This window comes from Phalacrocorax carbo, chromosome 21 (genome assembly GCF_963921805.1).
Source record: "Phalacrocorax carbo chromosome 21, bPhaCar2.1, whole genome shotgun sequence".
Taxonomy (NCBI): Eukaryota; Metazoa; Chordata; class Aves; order Suliformes; family Phalacrocoracidae; genus Phalacrocorax; species Phalacrocorax carbo.
Genome location: NC_087533.1, coordinates 3,407,241 through 3,428,989, shown reverse-complemented (window position 1 = coordinate 3,428,989; position 21,749 = coordinate 3,407,241). Strand labels below are relative to the sequence as shown.

The 21,749-nt window shown below is 54.6% G+C and overlaps 1 protein-coding gene across 7 annotated transcripts in view; it reads left to right on the top strand.

Annotated features, from left to right (window-relative positions):
• Positions 1 to 21,749, top strand: part of LOC104049120 (opioid-binding protein/cell adhesion molecule homolog) — a 306,003-nt gene that overhangs the window by 182,612 nt on the left and 101,642 nt on the right. For 6 of the 7 annotated variants that reach the window (XM_064470912.1, XM_064470911.1, XM_064470916.1 and 3 more), the window contains one exon: positions 12,647 to 12,731. In XM_064470912.1, the coding sequence (XP_064326982.1) occupies positions 12,647 to 12,731 (85 nt within the window). Of the gene's footprint in view, positions 1 to 11,690; positions 12,432 to 12,646; positions 12,732 to 21,749 lie in introns of those variants that run through there. The other variant, XM_064470914.1, reaches the window with a different exon arrangement.

Sequence of the window (21,749 nt, the reverse complement as noted above, 5' to 3'; positions counted from 1 at the left end):
CAGCAGGCGCTGCAGGCAGGAGCTGAGAGCTGTCCCATGTTTTGAAGGCTCACGTGCGTTGGTGGGTTGCCTCAGGAGAGCGGGCACATGTGTAGGTGCAAAAATCCTCGTGTCGAGGCAGAGGCAGGTTCCTGGGCTCACCGGAGTGATGGTGCACAGAGTGGGGGGTGCGTTGCTCCTCAGTGCATCTCTTGTGAGGTTCGCGGAGCCGCCTGGGACACTGCAAAGTGTGGTGCTTCTCTCGTGCTGCAAGGCACAAGCAAGGGAGGAGGAAGGTTTTGGAGCTCACACGGTGGTGCTCGACCTCCCTTGGCCATTCTCTCCGGAGCAGGATGTCTGGGCCAGGCACATCATCCCAGGCAGCAAATGCAATTCCCTTGGTTTTATTTGGAGGGACACAGACAGGGCAGGGTGTGCCACACTGTGATGTGGCTCAGTGGAGGAAGACGTGCCCGGCCGGCCTCATGAGACCCTCCTCCTCCTCCTGCATCTGGCATCCCGTTTCAAGGCGGGGGTTTAAGTGCCCAGGTTGCAGCCACAACGGGTAGATACGGGGGAAGCTGCTGCTTTTCAACTCTCTTCAGGAGTGTAGGGAATGCCCCAAGTGAAAATAATAAAGCTGGGTTTGGTGGCCGATGGAAGACTGGGCGCGTTCGCATACTGCCTCCATGAAATATAGCATCGAGATACTCAGGACTGCGGTGAGATGGGAGGAAATTGGGATGGCGAGGAGAGTGAAAGCCACCCCAGCTTTTCCCTCTCTCCCCCCTCTCCCTTCCTGCCTCCCCTGGATCTCAGTGGCGTGAGGTCTTCACCCCATGCGTAGGAAACAATATCTTGGAGGAGCCTTGGAGCCATTTGTTTTCCGTTTAATTGGCTAGTGGGGAGAAAATAACGAAGGGAAGTCATGCAGGGGAAGATCTCATTGGTGCCGTTTTTGGCAACAGAGACACAACATCCTAAATTTATTTATTTAATTGCATTATTAAAAGTATAAATAAAAATAAATCCAGGAGAGCAGCCGGATCTATGCTTTGCATCTCTAAAATAGAACCATAAATGCCATGGAGCACTGGGGGAATGATTTATTAGCCTGTTATCGTGAGTGACTGGGATGCTTTCGATGGAGTCCTTGCTAATTTCTAACAGCTGCATTAAATCACAGATGCTATCAGCTATTATAAAATAATCACCCAGCGGTCTGCAAACCAGCACGAGCCCAGGGTCAGTCCTGGAGCCCTTCATTTGTTTCACATCTCAGCCCCTCTGGTTTCTGCAGGGGTGGGAAATAAATAGGACTTGTAGTGGCCTCATTTTATCATCCAGGAGTTGACAATAAATAAAACCTCTATAAACCTTTTCCTAAAAGGAGTTTGGACCGGAATTTGCAACGGCAGGAAACCAGTTTTTGTGCTTAAATATGGCCGTGTGATGTCAGGGCTCCTGGGTCCCATTTCTAGCTCTGAAAGGGAGCCTGCGTTTGCTGATTTATCGGGCAGATGGAGGATTTCAGGGTTTCGGCTGCAGTCGGGGGCTGGAAGGCAGAGAGAAGGTCCTGTGGCAGTTAGGGATGGCTGTCTCTGCTCCTCCGCCTTCGCTCCTTGGTGCCGTTTCAGACAAGTCACTTAAATTTCCCTACAACTTGACTGCCTTCCTCTCGTTTGACAAATAACGTGTGTGTTTATGTGGCTGGGCTCCAGAGGGGGTTAATACTTGGCCTGGAAATCTCTTTAGAAGTGCCAATTTGTAGCGACAGAGAAACAACAATGAATAGGAGAGCCTGCGAGGTCCACAAGAAGTGAGCAAGCGGCTGCTTATCAGGATGGTGGCTTGCAGAGCCAGCCGCAATAGCAGGGGTAGTTTTAAAGGGTGAAGGAGATGGGAGGGGAAAAAACCACAAATAAATAAAAATAAAGCAGTTAGGAAGAAAATGCCACCCATCTGCAATGCTCATATTTTTCTTGACAGTTTTGCTTTATGTTAGAACAGCTGCTTAACATGACAAATGCCGGCTTTAATAACAACGCACGTGAGGAGACGCAGGCTGGGCGAGCGAGCGATGGAGCTCATCGTGCTCTCTGATGCTCTTACCTGGGGGTGAATAGCCCCGGGCAGGGTGACCACGGTGTCTTGCACCGACCACGCCGAGCCTGGGGAGACGGTTTGGGAACTGGTGCCCGCTGTTCTGGGAACGGTCGTGATTTTGCAGCGATGTGTCCTTGGTTGAATTGGTGGGGTAAAAGGAGCTTTGCTCCGAATGTGGTGGAAAGAGCCTCAGGGCTATTTGTGGGTGGAGGATCCAGCTCCCGGTGGCACCCTGGGATGCTCCAAAGGCCGTGCGTCCATGGGGAATGGTGCACCCTGGCAGGACCCTGAGCTTCCAGGGTGGCCTTGAGCAGGTCTCTTATTTCCTCAAAGGTATTTGGGTGCCTTTGTCTTTTCCACCCTCATTATTCTCTCTGCAAAATAGGATAACTGGCTTTTCAGCTTGCAGGTTGTTTCCTTACTGCGGTACCGGAGATTGTCAGGTTGTCAGCAACCTGGATATAGCAGGGATTGCTGACAGTGAGCAGAACTGAGTCAGTGCTGTGTACAGAAACCTTGCTCAGTCTTTGAAACTGCAGTCAAACCCTCCCCCAAGGTTACTCTTGCTCATAAAGCATGCTTAGTTTTGTTTGCCGTAAACCTAGATTTTAACCCCAGAATCCAGAGAGACACGGGCTTTGAAGAGAATTGGGTTGGAGTCAGAAGTGAGTGGCTCAGATCAGGCTGACCCTAAAAGATGAATTAAAACTGACCTAGGAAGATGGAGATGTTCACATCCCTACCCCAGCTTTGCAACTTGCGTATTTGTCTCGTGCCCAGTACCACTGGGAAGAAATCAGCAGCGAGGCACACACGGAGCAGATCCGCTGGTTCAGATAGCGTGGGACCTGCGCTGGCACTTACCCACAGCTCAAATCAAACTCCCAGGGAAGCCTTCCAAAGCTCGCAGAAACCGAGATCCTTCCCTCACCTGTTTTTTAACCTCGCTTCAGCCCCAGAAGCGAGGATTTCAAAGGTGAAAAAACATCATCCGCGCTGGCCGCAGAGAGGAAAGACTGAAAACGCTGAGAATTTTTAGTTCTCCTGGGACCTGCAGCCCATGAAGCTCGGATAGTTCAGACAGGCTGAGGGTAAACGTTTAGACCTTCACCTGCTTAACACGGCTGCCAGACCTGCCCAGCAGCACCACAGTGACGAGCGTGCGGGGGCAAGGAGGGGGAACAGGGGCGTCTTCCTCCCCCAGTTCTGCAGAGACCCCGCTTGGCTCCCCCCTGCTCCCAGCCCTCCTGCCTCTTCCGACAGGCAGGAGCCGGGAGCCTGAGAGCCGGCTGCCCCGCCAGCGAGGTGCTCTAGGACTCGTGTGCGTTGGCGTGGTTGCCTTGGGAGAGTGGGTGCAGCTGTAGGTGCAAAAATGAGTGTGTCGAGGCAGAGGTAGGCTCCTGGGCTCGCCTGGCGTGATGGCACGTGGGGCGAGGGGTCTGTTGCTCCGTGGTGAGAGCCACGGGGCCATTGGGGACCATCTTGCCTGGAAGGAGAAGAGCAGGTTGGAGGGGATGAGGGGTGCATGGTGGGCAGGCGGAGCACGAAGTGCAGTGCTTCAGCGCTCGTGCTGCAGGGCACAAGCCATTGCTTGCGGGGGAATAGAGGTTTTCAAGCTCCCACTCATCTCTACGTAATTAGCCAGGCATATTTTTCTCTCTCTCCTTCCCTCCCTCTCTCTTTACCTTTAAATCTTGCTGTCTCGGCCACTCTGCTGATCCTGAGGCAGGTCTGAGGTTTGGTCTGGGCTGGCAAACCCTGCTGCCCTGCGTCAGAGCGGGGCTGAGCAGGGCACCGGCGCTTGCAGCCAGTCGCGCCGGCATTGCATGGGATGGGTTTGCTGCTCAGCCCAGTGCTGGGGCACGACTGGTCCTCCTGCCTCCGAGCACGGGCCCAGCCAGCCCCAAGGTGGGCGGCTCTCGTGTCATCCAGGTGTGAAAAATATCCGTGCATACTGGGGAGAGTGGCCAGAAATGATTTTCCTGTCTTTCACCTTCTGAATGTGTGCTGGGAGCCCCATTTCTGAGCCTCCCAGGACAGCCAAGAGCGTGGTGTTTCCCTCTTCCAGCATCCAGCGTAGGTGGCACAACTGTGCTCTGATCATTTCTACGTCTCTGTATTTTGTAAATAAGCCCAGAGGCTATGTGATGGCTTCATATTTAGAAATAGGATAAACAGAGCTATGTGCTATCTATTTATTTGTTCTTTTATTCATTCAGTTAAGAGCTTGCAAAACACTTTGCAAGCGTCTATGAAATGAGCCTTGTAATGCTCCCAGGAGAGGGAAGAAATGTTCCTGCTCCGCTTCGCAGGAGGAGGAAGCTGAGGGGCTCCGAGATTCTCCCTGCCTTGCCCGTGGTCAGGGTGAGACCCTGGTAGACACAGGAGTAAATCCTAGGTCCTGCTTTCCATTCCTAGTCTGTAATGGCTGCTGAGACTCAAATGCACATTACGTGTCCAGGCTTAGCAACGCCGAGCCATTTGTGGTCATGATCCTCTTTTTGGGCGTTTCTCCTGCTCCTAGACTAATTTGGGAACGTGATTGTGCCTCCACACCTTATCCCAGTGAGAAGTCATTAGATGGTACGTGAGCATGGTACTAACGATGGCGAAACCATGTCAAACCCAGCCTGGCTCCCCCGCTGTCAGAGCTCATTCCCATCTGCACATCTTTAACTCCTCCATCTCAGAGATGCCTTCAGGTCTGTCCGTGCTCCTGCCCCCTTGGACCCCATGGTGACCAGTGTCCTCGGTTGGAGACCACCATCCTGGGCATGGCCGCCTCCTGGTTGCTCCCTCTCTTCCCTCTTCATCTGTGCTTCAGGTTCAGCTTGTGGCACTTGAATATTTGCTGTGGCTTTTGCCAAACTCAGACCTCCGCCTCCCGGCGCTGAGTCAGGCTCATTTGTTGGGTTTGGGGTGAACCCGAGACGATCATCGTGGTGAGGACCCAAGTGCATGTATGGCCCATGGCTTTTTCAGGGCGAGCACATGTGATAGACTTACGGTCCTGCTTCCTTGGACACGGTGGGTGTGTGCAGCCAGGCAAAATAGCTGCGCCCCTCCCTCTGCAGAAAAGCTACGTAGGTGTTTTGGGGCACCCCCCAATCTCTGGGGCTGGGAAGGTGGGGTACATGCAGCATGCTATGCCGTGGCTCCATCAGCACCCGCTCATCACCGGCAGCGCCCTAATAGGCTCCCATCCCCTGCGCTTGCGGTGGGGCTATGGGGTGTCCTTCGAGGTGGCAGTGGGGGGAGGTGGAGCCGTCGTGCTGCCCCGTGCTTGGCCATGCTCTGAATGGATGAGAGCCTGTGGGAGCGTGCAGTGCTGCTGCCCTGGTTACAGCAGCTGTTTGTAACCTCCTTTCCCTCTAAATAGGACTTCGGGCCACGGGTGGATGGAGCACCTTTTCCCCTCTCCCCTGCAGATCAGGGTCCAGAGCAAGATGGGGAGTTTTGCAACCTCAAACCTGCCTGCCCTGGTCTGGGGGGAGGCGTGGGCTCTGTCCCCAGCAGCCTCCCCTACAGCCCTGCCCCCATGCACGGTGGCTGCCCCCAGCAGCCCTCGACCCGCAGCGCGCCCCTAACGCATGCACAGGTACCCGTAACATATTCAGGTCCCCTTGAGCAACCCCGCTATGGAAAACCCGTGTCCTTTGGGGTGGTATTGATGCAGGGAGGCTTTTAATTGCTGCTCACTATCCAAAGGGGGTTTGACCTCATCCTGCGCAGGGGCAAAGCCATGCAGAGGTGGCGACGGGCTGCCTCCCTCCCCCTTCCCACAGGTGCTGTGAGGCTGGAGCCTCCCATGTGCTGCAAATCATCTGCCTGCAGCCTGTGATTAAGGGGAAGGCAAGGACTACCTGTGTCCTCTCCCCGCCCCCAGATAAATTTGCCTTAATGGGGTGTGCTTGCAGGTGTGTAGCCTTTGAGCCCTCCTCGCTTGTCCCTGTGGGTCAGCACGGGCTGTAGCTCCCCTCCGGTCCCCCCTGCCTTGCCTGGAGTGGGGTCACTGCGGACACCCCTCCTTGGACCAGGGCTCCAGCCACCCTGAGGAAGGCCAGCTGAAGGTACTCCTCCACCCTGCACTTTCTTTCTCTTCTCTAATGCTCCAATCCCCTCCTTTTGGCCCCAGTCTGATTTTTCCCTCTGCTTCCCAGGCTTGTGGGAAATTTGGGAACGGGCTCCTGGAAGCATCTCTTTGGCAGATGCCAGCAGGGACTATGCGGTGCAGTGGGGGTTTGGTTGTGCTGTTTGGCAATCAGTTGGCAATTTATTTTTTCTATTTTTGTTAAAAAAATGCCCTCAGTGAAGCAGGCTGAACTTTGGTGTGTTTTGATATGGAAATGTTTTGGCAACGAAGCAAAAGGTCGCATGCCTGTAATCGTCCCCCCCACCCTTTCCCTCGAGAGTCGGGTTTTAGGGGAAAGACCACATGGGAGTTGAAAACTTGCCCAAACGCACCAAATGCCAACAGGAATGGAAACAAACAAACGTCTTGGCACAGCAAAGAAAACCGTAACATTTTGCTTTCCTTAGGAGAAAGGAATAATTTAAAAAACCCCTGGGTCGTTGTCAGAAATAATGCTGGAGAATGAAATCCTCACCTTTCAAGCCTTTCAGGTGATGTTGTGACGGCTCCGCGCGGTTCTGCTGTACCGGGGTGTCCCAGCCCCTTCGAGCTTTGCCCGAGCAGCGCACAGGGTGTTTTCAGAGTTGTTTTTTCTTTTTTTTTTCTTTAACATTTGGTGTAACGAGGGAGGCTGTTTTTAACTCTGCAAGGTGGGTGTCTTCAGAGCTGTCTCTTTTTTGAATTTCAGTTTTCAGGTTTACACGGGGTTTAAGCGTGCCATATGTCTCCGGTTCAGCCAGGGATTGTAGCTGCATGCTGAGCATTAAGTGTAAAGTAATCCCGTTAAAATCCACAGCCATCGCTGTGCAGCTGAGCGGGTGTTTCGGGTCCTCCTGAACCATGACCTGCCTCGCCGCGCTGTTGCCATGACCCCAGGCTGGGTTTGCGTGTTCTTGGAAGGATTTTATGGAAGTGGGGAGGATTTGTGCTTGTGTTTAGGGCACGAGGACGGTGTCGGAGGGGCTACCTGGGCAACGACTGCTAAACCAGTCCAGCAGTCGGGTGTTAGCGAGGGCCATGAGTCTTGAGTTTGCATTTTCTGCCCAGGCAAGCTCAAGCACCGCAATCAATTTGAAGAATAGGCTGCTTTTTTTCACAATTACCTCAGCAGTTGTGTTTTTTTTTTTTTTGCTAAATTCATGCGATAAAATACATTAAATGTAACAGCACGGAAAATAAAAGTTCAGTTTGCGGAGAGAGCCTGATTTAGTGCGAAGATAAAACAAGATAAAACAACTGGAAAAATTAAGTGGGATAAATAAATTGTGCCGGAGAGAGGCGGGGGTGACAGGGGCAGCGGTCAGTGCAGCTGTGAGCGGCTTTCCTAAGGCTTTCATCCTGGGAAGGAGGGGGTGATGCTTTGCTGTCCCCCACCTTCCACACACCGGTGGCTGCTCCGCTTTTCCCCGGGACTGTGAGATGTGATTCTCCCTGCTGCGCTACTTCGCACGGGGTGGGCGTGCTCCCCCGGCCCGTGCCCGGCGCGCTCTGTGCGTGCTCTTGCTTTCGGGGAAAGAAATGAGAATATTCGGCAGCAAACGGGAAAAGCAAGAAGCAGGGCGGTGGGGTGTGGGGGAAGAGGTGTCGGGATGGATTGCCAAATATGCTGGCTAAAAATTAGCAGCTGCAAGTGTGCAAGAGAAAAGGTGGAGAAGAGAAGGGGTAGGGACAGATGGAGAGAAGGAGGGAGAGAAAGAGGAGGTGGGAGAAAAGGGAGGAGGGGATAATAGTGCAGAAAGATATTAGTTAAAAATCTTATAGCCCCGAGCCCAGACGCCATCTGTACGTAGCAGGATACCAACAAGTCACAGCGCTCTCTATTTGCCATGGAGGTGTTACATACATCTTGGCCAGAGAGTGTGGCCAAGATGCTCAGGATTAGAAATTTCACGTCTCCCGGGAGAGAGATGCCTTAAAAGAGCCCTGTTTTCGGAAGCGCCGAGCAGCTGTCTGCAAGCTGGGGGCTGGAGAGGAGCCGGCGTCTTTGAAAAAAGCCTGTCTGGGGTTTCCAGGAGGAGATCTGGAGAACTTGCCACCAGTGCTGCAGGGCGAATCCCTGGGAGCAAGGATTAGCTCTTTGATTAAACAAGCCCAGGTCCTCCAAGGACTGCTCTCCCCTACAGCTCTGCTGGGTTTTTGCTTTCCTGGGTGCAGCATTAACCCCTTTAGTTGTGAACAAAGCTGGATAGCTTAGAGACACCAAAGTTCACCTCAGAAGAAAAAAAAAAAAAAAAAAAAGAAAAGGCTATTTCCCATTATCTTTGCCTTAAGATTTAGTTTTCTTTGCCTGCTGAGGACTGTGCTTTCCCCTCTGACAGGAACGTGGTGGTTCGTTGTGCCCACCGTGGGAGAAGTTGCTGTCCCGGGGTGAGGGACACCTCGCTGATGCATCTGTGTCCGTGCCTCATGGCGTTCCCCTACCCAGGGAGGGTGCTTGTGGGAAGGCCACAGGCTGTGAATATCCGTCTTGTTTAAAAGGCATTAGAAACACTCTTTGGAGCTCTTTTGGAAGAGGAAGTGTCCCACAGGGTGCTTGTGAGAGGGGAAGGTGATGCTTGCTGGCCAAGTGCATGGGGCCCCAGTGTCATTGGAGTCCCCCCATCCCTCGCTGCAGCTGATCTCAGGGGAGCTGAACTCGCTCCCTGCTGCACAGGGAGCATCTCAGCATGCCCTGAGCTGTGTGGAGAAGGGGGGGGGGGAAATCGAGGAGCAGCAGTGAGGCTGGAGAATAAAATCCGGGGCAGCTGGCCGTAGGTCCCGGCGCTGCAGGCTGCTCCCAGCGCGGTGCCAGGGCAGCACTGCCGCCGAGCCGCTCCGTGGCCCCCGGGCTCTGGTCCCTCACTAATTACTCCAGGCCTGTACTCTTGACATTTGCAAGCTCCTGATTAGGGCGACCGGGGAGAAGTCTCCAAAGGAGATGGAGGCCAAACTGCACCGCTAATAAAAGCTGAGATTGACAATCGGCTGGGAGGTGAGAGACGGGGAGGTGGAGGCGCTCGTCCTTGCAGTCTCAGTTCCCTTCTGAGCCTCAGGGATGATGAGAGAAGGTCAGGGCTTGTTACCATCACTGTGAGGAGCAGGATCCGCCACTGCCATATGCCTGGTGCCCCCAGGGCCTGTGCCAGCCTTTGAGTCCCTCTTGGCTAGGCGATATTTTTAGACATGGACCTGAACTGAAGCCACCCGCATGACTATGCCGTGCAACCTCAGGTCTGCAAACTGTCTTGGTACAAAAGTGACTCTGCTTTCGTGTCTGCTGGCTTTGTGTTTGCATCTGGATTTTGTGGCCTTCTGGATTTCAAATCCTTTTTCCCTTGCCCTTTTCTCCCCCGTGTCCCAGCTTGCTCCCTTCATTTGATGCCAGTGCTCTCACTCTGGAGGTCACGTTAACCCAGAGTGGTGGCACTGGGAGATACTTGCGATGGGGTGGACCAGAAGGCCGGTGCAGGAGAGGCTGCTCTGGCTGCCTGCACCCACTGTCAGATGCCCAAAGTGGCCCCCGAGGTGAGCGTGATTGAGACATACTGCCTGCGGTCCCCTGCATGGCTGTTCCAGGCTATTGGGTCTGTATCCATTTAGGCAGGTTTCTGTTACATAAATAAGTTTAACAACATTCCCTTTCCAGCCCCCTCTTTCCCCTCCCCGATGCCCCATATATGCTTACCTGTGCCCAGAGGTCTGTAGCAGCCAGTTTAGCTATCTGTCTATCCATTTTTGCCCTGCTTTTACATCTGTTCATGTAGCCGCATCTCTCCAGCCGCCTCAGAGGGTCTTTCTGAGGCAGACAGGCTTTTTTTCCCCCTTTAAATCTCCCCTTTCCTGAATTTCACCAGCTCTGGCAGGCTTTCTGCTACGCGCACTCTATGTCTACAGCTTCTTATCCCAAGGGGTAAACATCATCCTACCCAGCAGAGCTTCTGGTCCCTGCAGCGTCCTCCCACCTGGAGCTCATCCTGCTGCTGGACGAGGCTCAGCAGTGCCTGGGGCTGGGCTGTCTCGCTGGTGGGGAGCTGCAGCGGGCTTGTGCTGACTCCTTTCTGCTGCTGCTCCCTCCCTGCCAGCAGGCATGGTTCCTCTGTGTCAGGGCGGGAGCAGACCGGGAAGGAGATGGGGTGTCCTTCCTCTCCGTCCTTCCCTCCCGAAGGGTGCCTGGCATTGAAGCAGCCAACCTGCATGTTCGGGGTTAAGCCAACTTCTCAGCAGCTGAAGAGCTTTCTGATGGAAACTGCTTTTCTCAGTGCTTCCCTCGGCTCTTAGGCTGTCCTATTTATCCAAGCTGCAGTGAGCATCCCTCTGGTGCCTGCAGCCATAGCTGGTACCGGGAGCCAGCACGTATCTCTGCAGTGCTAGCCCGTGGCTAGCGGTGTGCTTCGGGTCGCTGCGTCCCACTGCCATATTCGACGGACATGCTGTGCTGCCGGTTGGGCTTGGGATCACTGAAAAACCCTTGCAAAACCTCTTTGTCAGTTTTAGCAGCTGTGTTTGGGTCTCTGGATGAGGTCGGTGTCCCAGAATAGCTAAAACTCTCTCACTGGTCATTACGCTCCAGCCCTGGCCCCTGGACGGGGCAGGTTCCCCGTGATATATTCAGTAGAAGAGGTGGATGCCCTTTGGAGGAAGGCACCCAACCGACGTCCAGCCTGTGTTGGCTTGGACATGAGGAGCTGTTTAACACGCCGTGGGGACATGGCAGCGTGAAGTTGGTTTTCTTTTGTAGGCACAGACACAGATGTGTCTGCATGGTCACCGAGGTCTTGGTGCCTTCAGCTACTCTTTGAAGAGGTAAATGGTGGTCTCTGGGTGTCTCCAAAGAAGGAGATTTGTTGCTGATCTCAGGCACTGCCCTGTTGTAGGCGGTGGGGTGGGAAGCCCTCAGGCTTCCTACTGCAGTGATTTCTGTGTCAGGGAGTGGGGACAGCAGGGACAGGGCAGGGCGATCCCCTGGAGCTCCCTTCCAGCCTCACACAATCCCGCGGGGCAAACGCGTGGCGGCAGGATGCCGGTTCTCACTGCCCTGCCTTGCAGGCAGGCTCCCAGCCCCCCTCTGCTCCCTGCTGCCCAGGCGCAGGGGAGAAAGCGGTCCCAGCCCTGCACGCAGAGCATCAACAGGTGGATGCAGAGAAAGATGCAGCAAAACTGGTTGGGGCGGGCAAGGGAGCCAGCACCCTGCTGCTCTTTGGGGGCTGCGTGGTGAGCGGGAGGCTGCACAGTGTGTGTTGCAAGAGAAAAGTCCCCTCCGCAGCCGGGGGTGGAATGGTTAAAGGTGCGTGTGTGGGGTCTCCTTGGTTAGTGGGAGCCTCGGTCCCTCTGCGCACCGGGAGCGCGGTGCGGCAGGGGTTAAAGGCTGGCGTGTGAAGTGTGCGCCGCCGTTCCGCGCCCCACCGAGGGGTGTTGCGGGGTGCTCGGTGTGTGCGGGAGCCAAAGTGCCGGTCAGTGATGGAGCCGCTGCCATGACAACCCCGGGAAGTCATCCTGCGCGCCGCCCAGGGATGCTGCCGGCCAGCCGCGCCGGCGGGGCTGGGATGCTGCCGCCGCCACCTCGCCCGCTTCCCCGCGCCCTGTTCTCCCCGCTTTTTGGCTAAGCCGGAGCTGGGAGAGCAGCCTCCCGCCCCGAACCCCCGGCGGGGTTGGGGTGGGGTGTGGGGAGTGCTCTGGAGAACCACTTTGCGGAGCCGAGGAGCATCGCTGGCTCTGCCTCGCGTCCGGCCGGTGGGGACATCGCCTGCAGCTCCGCGGGGAAGTTTCGATCTTGCGACAGAATCGGCATTTTGGGGAGCTTCTGGGTGTTTTTTTTTTTTTTGTCTTCGTTTTCCTTTTACCTCTATTATTTAAACGAAAGAGCAACAGCCAGCAAACAGCCCAACTCCAAGCCCATTTTGCTCTCCCCAGCCCATTTTTATGGCTGCCCTCCCTTTCCTGCCAGAGACACTTACATTTCCTCCTTGGGTTATAAACTTTTGATGCCAGATCTCCGCAGCGCGTGCCCAACTGAATCTTAAAGTAGCGTCTCGAGCAGACACACATCTGTGACCTTCATCTCTTGCTCTGCACCTTCTCTCCTCCTCTTCCTCCTCCCCCCCGGCCCTCCCGTCCTCCTCCCTCACCCAAGGATACTGGGGACTCCCTCCGGATGCCGCTCGGCAGGCTCAGTGCTCGCAGGCTGCCTTGCCGGGGGCTCTCCTGATCTCCGTGGAGCTCCGCATCGCTCGCCCCGGTGGTTTTGCTCCCCCCCGTCCCCCCACACACGCACCCCCTCCCTCCTCCCCCCCCCTCCCCAGTCCCCCTTTTCGCTCCCGGTGGCCTTGTCGGGTGTTTTTTGCCTGTTGGAAAAGTCCCTGCTGCCCAGGATGGGGGTCGGTGGGTGCTTAGCCCTGCCCTGGAGGTGCCTAGTCGTCCTCTGTCTCAGGCTGCTCTTCCTTGTGCCCGCAGGAGTGCCCGTGCGCAGCGGAGATGCCACCTTCCCCAAAGCTATGGACAACGTGACTGTGCGGCAAGGGGAGAGCGCCACGCTCAGGTAGGAGCAGCTGGATTTCTGCCTTGGGGGGCACGGGGGGGTCTGGGCTGCGGCTCTCGGGGGATGCTGTGCGTCGAGCAGGGCTGCCGGAGGGTCCTGGAACCAGCTGGAGGCTTTGCATGTTGTCCCAGGGGCTCGTCCCCATCGTGGCGGGGGACACCCCGGCGGAGCGGTTTGGGGGGGACTGACGTGCCGGTGCGGAGCGGCGGGGAGCGGGCTGCAGCGTGGGGCTGGCAACCTCCCGTCGGGGCTGGCGGGGGGCTGCGGGTGCCAGGTGAGGAGCTGACAAAGGGGCTTTAGGTGGCAGACAGTGAGTTAGCGCTGCCTGGCGCTCCCAAAGTTGTCTCCGTGCGTGTGCCTGTGTGGGAGGGGAGGGGGGGGTCCGCACTGCCTGCGCCGATGCCAGCCTGCATTGCCAGCGGGTTTCCAGGGCTGCGATGCCTCCGAGGTGTCAGTGTTTCGCCTTGATCACTTTATAGTCTCTGCACGAATCTGTTAATATCAAATCAATCTTTTACTCCAGGGGTGCGTCTTATGAATTCTGATGGATGCTTTACCTTACGCTGTTTGCTGTAGGAGAAATGCAGGCAGCTTATATGCAGATGGGCCGCTTCTGTGCTGCGCGCTACAGCAGAGCATCCCTTTTCATTCCCTGAACGAGTTACAGGTGTACATGGTGCATTACCCGTGTAGGATAGCAGCTCTCGATAGACGTCGCAGCAGCGTGGCCAGATGAGCAGAGAGCAGCCCAGACTTGTTCGGAGGGCGGTGGGGAGTCAGCTCTCGCGTCTGGGGCTTCGGGTCGTGCCGCGCGTGCTTCACGCAGCCCAGGGAGGACCCGAGCTGGTTAATCCAGCTGGAGAAGCAACCCTGGGACTTGAGGAAGCATGGGGATGGCGGGACGTGAGTCTGGAGGAGTTAGTCTGCCGCTTTCTCCGCAATAGCGAGCAGTGCGTGCCCCCGTGCGAGGCTGGCTGCTCCCTCGCTCCGACCTGGAGTAAGAGGGCTGCAGCAGAGAGCAGCTGCTCTTCCCAAAGCCAGGCATAAGGGTTGGCATAAGCAAGCCGAGCGTGTCGTGCTCTCCGTTAGCAGCTGAGCCGCCACAGGGATGAGGAGCTTGTGTCGGTTTGAGCAGAGGGTGCTCTGCTTGCATGGGGAGGGTCAGGCAGGCTTTTTGTGGCTGGCGTGGTCTTTGTAGAGGGGAAATGTTCGGTGCATAACGTGGTGGTTGGAAACGGGCTCCGGCTCGAGGTGTGTGCTGCTGAGAGAGGCGTTGGTCGCTGGTCTGCCTGCCTCCTGGCACGGAGCCTGCCCGACTTTAGGATGCTGCCTGTGCCGGGAGCATCCCTATTCCTCGGTCCCAGCCAGGGACAGGTTGGGATGCGCTTGTCATCGCCCCACATAACTGGGGGCCGTGGCACAGCAGGAGGACAGAGGGCACGTTTCCTTGTGCTCTTCAGAACTGAACTACAGCGATGATTAACCTGAGCTGGAGCGAGCAAGGCAGTTTAAAGAAGACAATCCCCCAGAGAGATGGCTTTGGCCTTTGTGCTCTTTTCCTCGCTTTCTGAATTTGTCTCCTCAGTGAAGCGTGGGGTTTTGGGGCTCTCCAGGGCAGCGCTCGTGGAGGTCAGAGCAGGATGGCTGTGGGCGAGCTGTGCGGGGGGCTGAGCCCCTTCCCCGGGGAGCCCCCGCAGCTCCGGCACCCGCCGAGCCTGCTGCCAGCAGAGGGCTGACTTGGATCTCCTTTTTTATTTTTTTTTTAAGCTTCTGGCCTCTTTTCTGTGCTGTTTGTGAGAGGGGATGTTTGTGAAGCAGCCAGCCCTGGAGCGGTGGGTGTATTTTAGCCCTCATGTAAGAAACTCTGCATCCGTCGGTGGGACTCCGGGTGCTGGCGCTTAGAAGAAGCCCCTGCCCCAAAAGCACTTCTTCTCAACCCATTTCCCCCCTTGGCATCTTCTCTTGCCTAGGCTCTCCGGTGCATCTTTTCCATGCTCTCACCCCCTCCCTTCTCCTTTCTGTCTTCCCTTGGGGTCTGGAGGTGGGCAAGGCATTGCACTCCGCAGCCCGACCGTGGAGCGCCTCGAGGATGTGGCTGGTATTTATCTGCGGGCTGCAATACCCCACAGAGAGCCAGGAAGGGGAAACTGCCCCGGGCAGTCTTTCCGTGTGGTAGATGTCTAGCGTGGGGTCCTCGATTGGTTTCTCTCCTGGCAAATAATCTGTGCATCCATAGTAGGAGCAGATGTGGTGTCCTCCGCTGTCCTCCCTGCAGAACGGCACTTCTCTTGGGGCTCAAACCACAGACAGCTGAGGAATTGGGCCTTGAGAATCTGAGACTGTAATTCCAGCTCATTGCGTTTGCAGAACTAGCTGCAGCCCTGCTGGGTCTGGAGGGGCCAGGTCCTCTCCCACCCTACTTCGTACAGGGCTGCTGTCTGGTCATGAGTTGGGCTGAGCCTGCGAGTCTCCCTGGCTTCGGCAGGGCTGATGGAAGCTCTTCGCTTTCCAAGATCAGCTCTTTAACCACACATTGCCTTGCAGAAAGGAGACGTGAGAGAGCAGAACCGCATGCTAGCAGCGGAGGAAACCCGGAGCCTTTTCAGGCTGGTTGTGGTTTTCCTGTATTGGATTTTGGGTACTTCCATTTCCATCTCTCCGCCCTTTTTCCAAGGGAGGCTCAGCGTAACCCTTGCAGAAACCAAGGCTCCATCTACAGGCAACTTCTAGGTCATCTTAGATCAGCAGCAAGTGATTCCCCTGTTTTAAGCAGAGATTGTTGATAATTCACTGCTTTTTATTGTAAGAACAAACAATTCCTGTAATAGTCATGCACCTTTTGTCCGCCGGGACCTCAAGGCAGTTTGCAAATTCTCTGTGTACTATTGAAGGAAATAAAACTGCCTCTTACCTGACTCAAATACAGAACCTTCTGCCGTGGAGCGGTGCAGGTGTTTAGATGGCAGCAGTAACCCGTGTTACGCACCGGTTTGGGACACGAAACGGAACAAGGAGCGCACTAGTAATGGACAGGGAGGTTGAAGCAGGTCGCTTTTTAATTTCCCAGCTGGGATTTGGTGCGGAAACATGGATTAAGTCTTTGCTTTTGGGAAGAGTGCCACCGACTCTCAGCTTTCTGCGCACGATGCTTCTTGGATGCGTGCCCTGCGAGCCGCGGGGCACGGGCATCCATCCCCTAGGTTGCCGTGGGGGCATCGCTGGCAGGTCCCCAGCATGGTTAGCAATCCCAGTGGGCTGACCCCGGCTAGAAGCCTTGGGTTGTGTTGTACCCCCGCTGCGCCGCAGCGGTGGAAGCATCTTCACCGTCGCAGAGGGAGTGCAAAGGCAGCAGATGAACTGCCGGTAACGCCGCTGCTGTGGCAAATATTCAAGCGGTGTTAAAATGGGGATGTATAGTCAACGCGATCGTATTGCTTGTGCCGCCAGCAAACCGACCTTTTATAACAGGCATCAGTACAGTTCATAAAGACATAAAACAACAGCTGCTCAGAATTTTAAGGCTTTATAGTTTTGTCTGTATTTAAGAAATATTGGCTTTTTTTTTTTAAGACAAAGAGAGTGTGTTTCAGTGGTTGGAGGGAGCAGCTGGGAGGCGGGGTGCGCCGGGTTTTCTCCTTGGCGGTCGCCGCAGGGACACCAGGACTCGAGGAGGCCCCTCTGTTGCTTTCTGCCTCAGTTTCCCCGTCTGTAAAATGGAGCCAACAGCAGTTGTTTGTCAGCAACGGTTAGAAGAAATGACTGTTCGCAGGTGGTGCCGGCTTGTACGAGAAGCGTTCGGCACGTATATCTAGGTTTTTCTCTAAGTAACGCACAGATGCCTTCTCCCCGTATTTAAAGGTAGATTTTCAAGTCACACCCCCCTCCAGATTTCTGTTGGTTTCCGGTGAGCCTGTGGCCTCCCTCATTGCTTGTCCGTGAGGGAGACCAAAAGACCAGGGTAGCTTTGCTCATTTGCATCCAAGGCTCTGTGACTGGCTGTATTTTGTCAATTAGCGAATATGAGAACAATTCTAATTAAAAATAAAAAGCCAGAATAAAACATCACGAGCTGCCGTTCTTCCATTTATTTTTGCCATTATAGTTTTAATTATTTCTGACAATGCTGCTCTTTTTTTTTTTTTTCCTTGGTATAATAATCTACCACAGTCTATTTCACAGCGCTCGATGAGGCCTCAGTAAAATACAACCAGCAGGAGCGGATGGCAGGACCGCAATCTCTGGGCATAGGTCTGGGAAGTCGGGAAATCAGATATATTTTTTTGCCTCTTTCTCGGTCAAACCACCAGCCCTCAGTTTACCTATTTGTTAATGGAGGTTGTGACACTGACCCGCCAACGTGCAACCGGCAGAGAAGAGAAGCGTTAATGCAGCCACGTCTCCGCTGTTGAATCCTTGCTGAGAAGTGGGAAGAGAGTTGCCGCGCTTTGTGTGCAAATGCTAAAAGCGTGGGGATTAGCGAAGAGCGGATTAGCGAGGACTTGCTCCATCGCTGCCCCCTCCCTCCCCCTCCTACCCAAAAAGTTTTCTGAAGCAGCTAAATATATACCTGCCGTTTCCAAGGTAGAGCTCGCTGCGTGGCAGAGCTGTAATTGGCGACTCAGTGAAATTACAGCCACGGATTCTGGCATTTGGATCCTCCTGGCTGGCATAATAATTTCTCCCTAGGTAGCTGGTATTTAACTTGTCTTATCTGCTCCTGATAGTTATAATTACAGTGCCCGCTAATTTCACTGTAATATCGCAGCCATTGGAAGGGTGGTTGGAGAAAGGTCGGGGGGTTGCAGGAGGGCTCCCTCCGCCCCAGCCCGCTGCACGAAGGCAAACGCCGCTGCCGAGGTGCAGGTGCTGCGGCTGGTGCCCAATCTCCCTGGTCGTGCCCCCTTCCCGCCGTGGTGGGGCTGGAGCAGCCTCGCAGCCCCCCCAGCGCCGGTCCCCATCAGGGGAAGAGAGGCTGGAGGGAGTTTCAAGTCCTGGCGTCCTTGCTGCGGGATGAATCTCAGTCTCCGTCTCGGGTCGGGGTAGGGCTTGCTGGTTTGCGTGGGGTGCCTGGTTGGGTTGCACGGGGAGAGGCTGATTGTCCCCTGCACGGGAGGGGGCGAGGGGGAGATTTGGGGCTGGCTTTGGGGAGTTCACCCTCAGCTGGCGAGGCTTTGGCTGCTGCTTGTGCCAAAGCCTCTCCCGCCGAGCCAGTGCCGTAAAGGCAAGAGAGGCTTTGCTGTGAGCGTAGGACCGGACTCGAGCACCAGAGAGCTAAAGCCCTGCTGACACGGAGATTGTAACCAGGGCACTGGGGTTTTGCTTCAGAAAAGCCTGTTTTTGAGAGCGTAGCGAGCTGGTCCAGCTCTGCAGCGGGAGGAGGAGTCACTCGCCGTCACCTCTCCAAGGGCCAGGATGCAAGCCCTGGGAAGGTCCCTCTGCCTAGCAAAAAGCCAACCCCCCACGTTACGTTTTTGAGCTCTACTAGCCAGAAATAGTTACAAGTGGTGATATTCAGCTCCAGGAGATGAGACTGAACTGCTAGTAATCCTTTCGCTGTAGGGTACACGAGATCTTTTTGCAAGCATAATAAACTCCCCGGGATTGCGAGCGGTAATAGCTGTCCTTCCCCTGGATCATGCGTGCTGCTCCAGGAGCTCGGGTCTTTGTTTCTAGGAAAGGATTAGGTGTTAATGCTGCAAAATGAAACCGGGGCACAATGACTGTCTTTCACATTCCCAGTTTCCAAAGAGTTCCTCTGTTCCTTTGACTGCTCTCACAGTTTGCCTCCTCCTTGTGTTTCTCAGCCCTAAACCGCGGATGCTTTTTACAACAGCTGGACATATTGTTTTAAGTGATAATCTTTAGATACTGCAGCCGAGCAGACAGTTCATAAGGAATATCTGATTTGGTGACTATCACTTCTTCTTCCGTCCTTGTGAGCAGCCTTTGAGGGTTAGGATGTTCTTCTTTTCTTCTTCTTCTTTTTTTTCTTTAAATGAGAAAAACAATTCCCCCACAGCCCCTGCCAACAATTCTTAGCCTGTAATGGGTTGTTCACTGCAGGTTTGATTTGATGCGTGGGTCTTGTCTTCCCTGACAGACAGAACCCTTCAAGGTCGGATCTTTAGTGCAAAATACTCACATATTGTATTTCTGTTTTCCTATGAATATTTCCCACGGTTTGCTTAAAATGAGTTGTTTCCATGACTATACTCACTTGATGGACTTGTTCCTCAGGATACAAATGGATCTCAAAGCCTGCTTTTCCACGGAGGGGGAGGATAACGAGAAGAACAACTGTTGTGGAGCAGGATCAGATCAGGAAGTTGGGCTGACTCCGATAAGGCGCTTTGTGCCATCTTCAGTGCAGGCGGGGTTCAGGTGGGAAAGCCGTGGAGCTGTCGCACAACGCGTCTTGCTGCTTCTTCTCTTGGTGTACCAAGACTTGTGTGCGGTGTCACCTCCTGGCTGGAGCTGGAGAGGAATGGGAAGGCAGGAGGGAGAAAGGGGAAGACGAGACAGAAAAGTCAGGAGGGAAAAAAAAAAGTAGCAGGAGCAAGAAGGGAATGAGTAAAGGGGAAAATAGAGCGGTTGAAAGGATGAAGCAAAGAAAAAGCCACAACTGCTAAACCCCATGGCGTGAAGTTAAGCTCTGCGGATGAGTTCGTAAATCAGAGCCCAGCAGTCAGCGCAGCCGGCCGGACCACGGGGATGTGCCAGCTGTGGGGAGCTGAGATGCGGCGGGCTTTGGCCTGAGCCAGCTTGCTGGTACCCAACACCTGGGCAACGTCCCAGGCGTCCCCCCACCTCTTATTTGTTTATATTTTCTCTGCATGTGTGTGTGTCTGTGTGTATGTATATATATATAAAAAAATCTAACAAATTTCTAACCCATATAAATCCAATTACCCATGTTTTGCCTGCAGGGAGTGAGGCAGATTAATGTTTTGTATTTTGGCAGAAATGTAAAAAGAAATAGGTGGTAATAACAATGAAGGCTCATAAAAAGGAACCGATAACCACGTCTGCACCCAGGAACCCGGCCGTAATTCTCGTGGGCGTTTGCTGGCAGGCCGCCCTGCTCCCGTGGAGGGGCAGGAACGAGCCAGGAGTGCTTCCTGGGCCACCTGAGCATTCATCCTGTGAGTGGAGGTGACATTAATGTGATGATAATGGAGGTTGATAAAAAGAAATGGTTTTTGCTCCCAGGGCACCTTCTGGTAACACATCCCGCTCTGTGTTGCGGCTTGTAAGAGCCACGGGAGCATGCTGCTGTTATCCCTATTTTGCAGAGAGGCAAGGAAGTCCCAAGAAAGGAGGGTGAGCGTGGGGTGTTTTTCAAAGGAGAGATGGGAGCTGAGCTCTTCACCCTTCATGATGAGTCTGTGGTTGTGTTGGTCCTCGCAGGTCTGGCTTGGAGTGACGTGGCCCAGCGTATTTCGGGCAGTTACGCCTGTGGGTAGGAGTTGGGGGGCACCAGAGTCATGCTCTGGCAGAGAACATCTCCCCTTATAATTTTTTCCTCCACTCTGAGCCCTTTTCTGCAGTGCGTCTGCATGCTGAGTTTTCCCCAAGCCTCCCCTTTCCCCAGGCACACGAGGTGCCTTTTCCCTGCAGCTCCCGGTCAGGGGAGAGTAGATTTGTTGGAGGATAATCAGTCACCGCAAGGCTGTAGCCATCGCGTCACGTCGGTGCTTGGCTTCGTCCCCTTCTGCTCCTCGGTCGCAGCCCCCGCTCTGTCCCGCATGGTGACCGCAGTCGAGAGGGTGTCGTGCTACCAGGCACCTCTCCTCCCTCGGCTTTGACACGTGGAGCCAGCCGCTCATCATCCTTCATGGATACCCTCCCCTCTGCCGCCCGGGTGAGGCCCCCTCTGGGGCGCAGCGCTGCTCTCGGTGTCCCCTGCGTCGCGGGTTCAGCGCAGCGAGCGGCACCCTGCGCTGTGCCTCTTCCACCGGCACCCGTGGCCATGTATTAATCACGGTTCAGATATTGCATCCCTACAGCGGTTTCTGCCTTCTCTGCTGGCTTTGCATCAGGCTCCTTGCTCTCCGTTTATTACCACCACTGGTTTTATAACCCACTTTATCAGATGACTTTTTTTTTCTTTCTTAAAGAGCATAACCCATGAGCAACTCATCATTTCAGAAAGAGGGAGAGCGCCGTTAGCAGAGGAGAAAGACTCCATGCTTATGCCTTAAATGAAGAGGCTGCTTTACCGTGTTGTTGCATTTAATTCAATCAAGGCAGTTAAAGCAGAGATTTAAAGTCCTTTGTGCGATTACAGGAGTTGCTCTGATGCAGCAGCAGGTAGAAGAAAAGATTGAGCCCATTTCCAAGGAGACTCGAAGTAACTGTTGGAAGCAGCCAGGCCTGGGGCTTACTGCGGCAGCAGCTACGGTGGGAAGCTGTTAGCATTCACGTTGCATCCCACCTCTCTCTCTGTCACCCTCCCTGCTCTTGGTCCTTATCCCCATATATTCCTTTAAGTGGAATTGATTAGTTTGGCTTTTTTTTTTTCTTTTTAAACGGGGGGAGGGCTGGTTTTAATTAATATTCTTAACTGTATGATAATTACACTGGCTGGTCCCATCGCTGTCTGAGTCACCCTCTCCTCCCTTGTTCTTGCGAGAAAGCTGTTTGGACTTAATTAAAGTTAGGGATCCAGGGCTAGCGGGAACAGCGGGAGTCTTGCAGGGCTTTTGATGAAATGATTGCTGTGGGGGAAGCGGCTAGTTTCTTCCCAGAGCCATAGATTGCAATGCCGAGACAGCGTTACGACCGTCTGCTTTGACCACCTGCATTACACAGGCCATTGCATCTCATCCTGCGTTTCCCATCCTGTGCTCACAAACTCCTGGACGTGACAGCCCCTGTTTCGGGGCAGGAGGAGCCCAGTTTCGGGGTGTTGCCCCTGCTTAGAGACATCCCCTCCCCGAGGGAGCGTGTCTTTGAGCAACACGAGGTGAGCTGCCGGAGCCCATCGCCGCTGGGCGTGTTGCAGGTCATGGCAGGGGA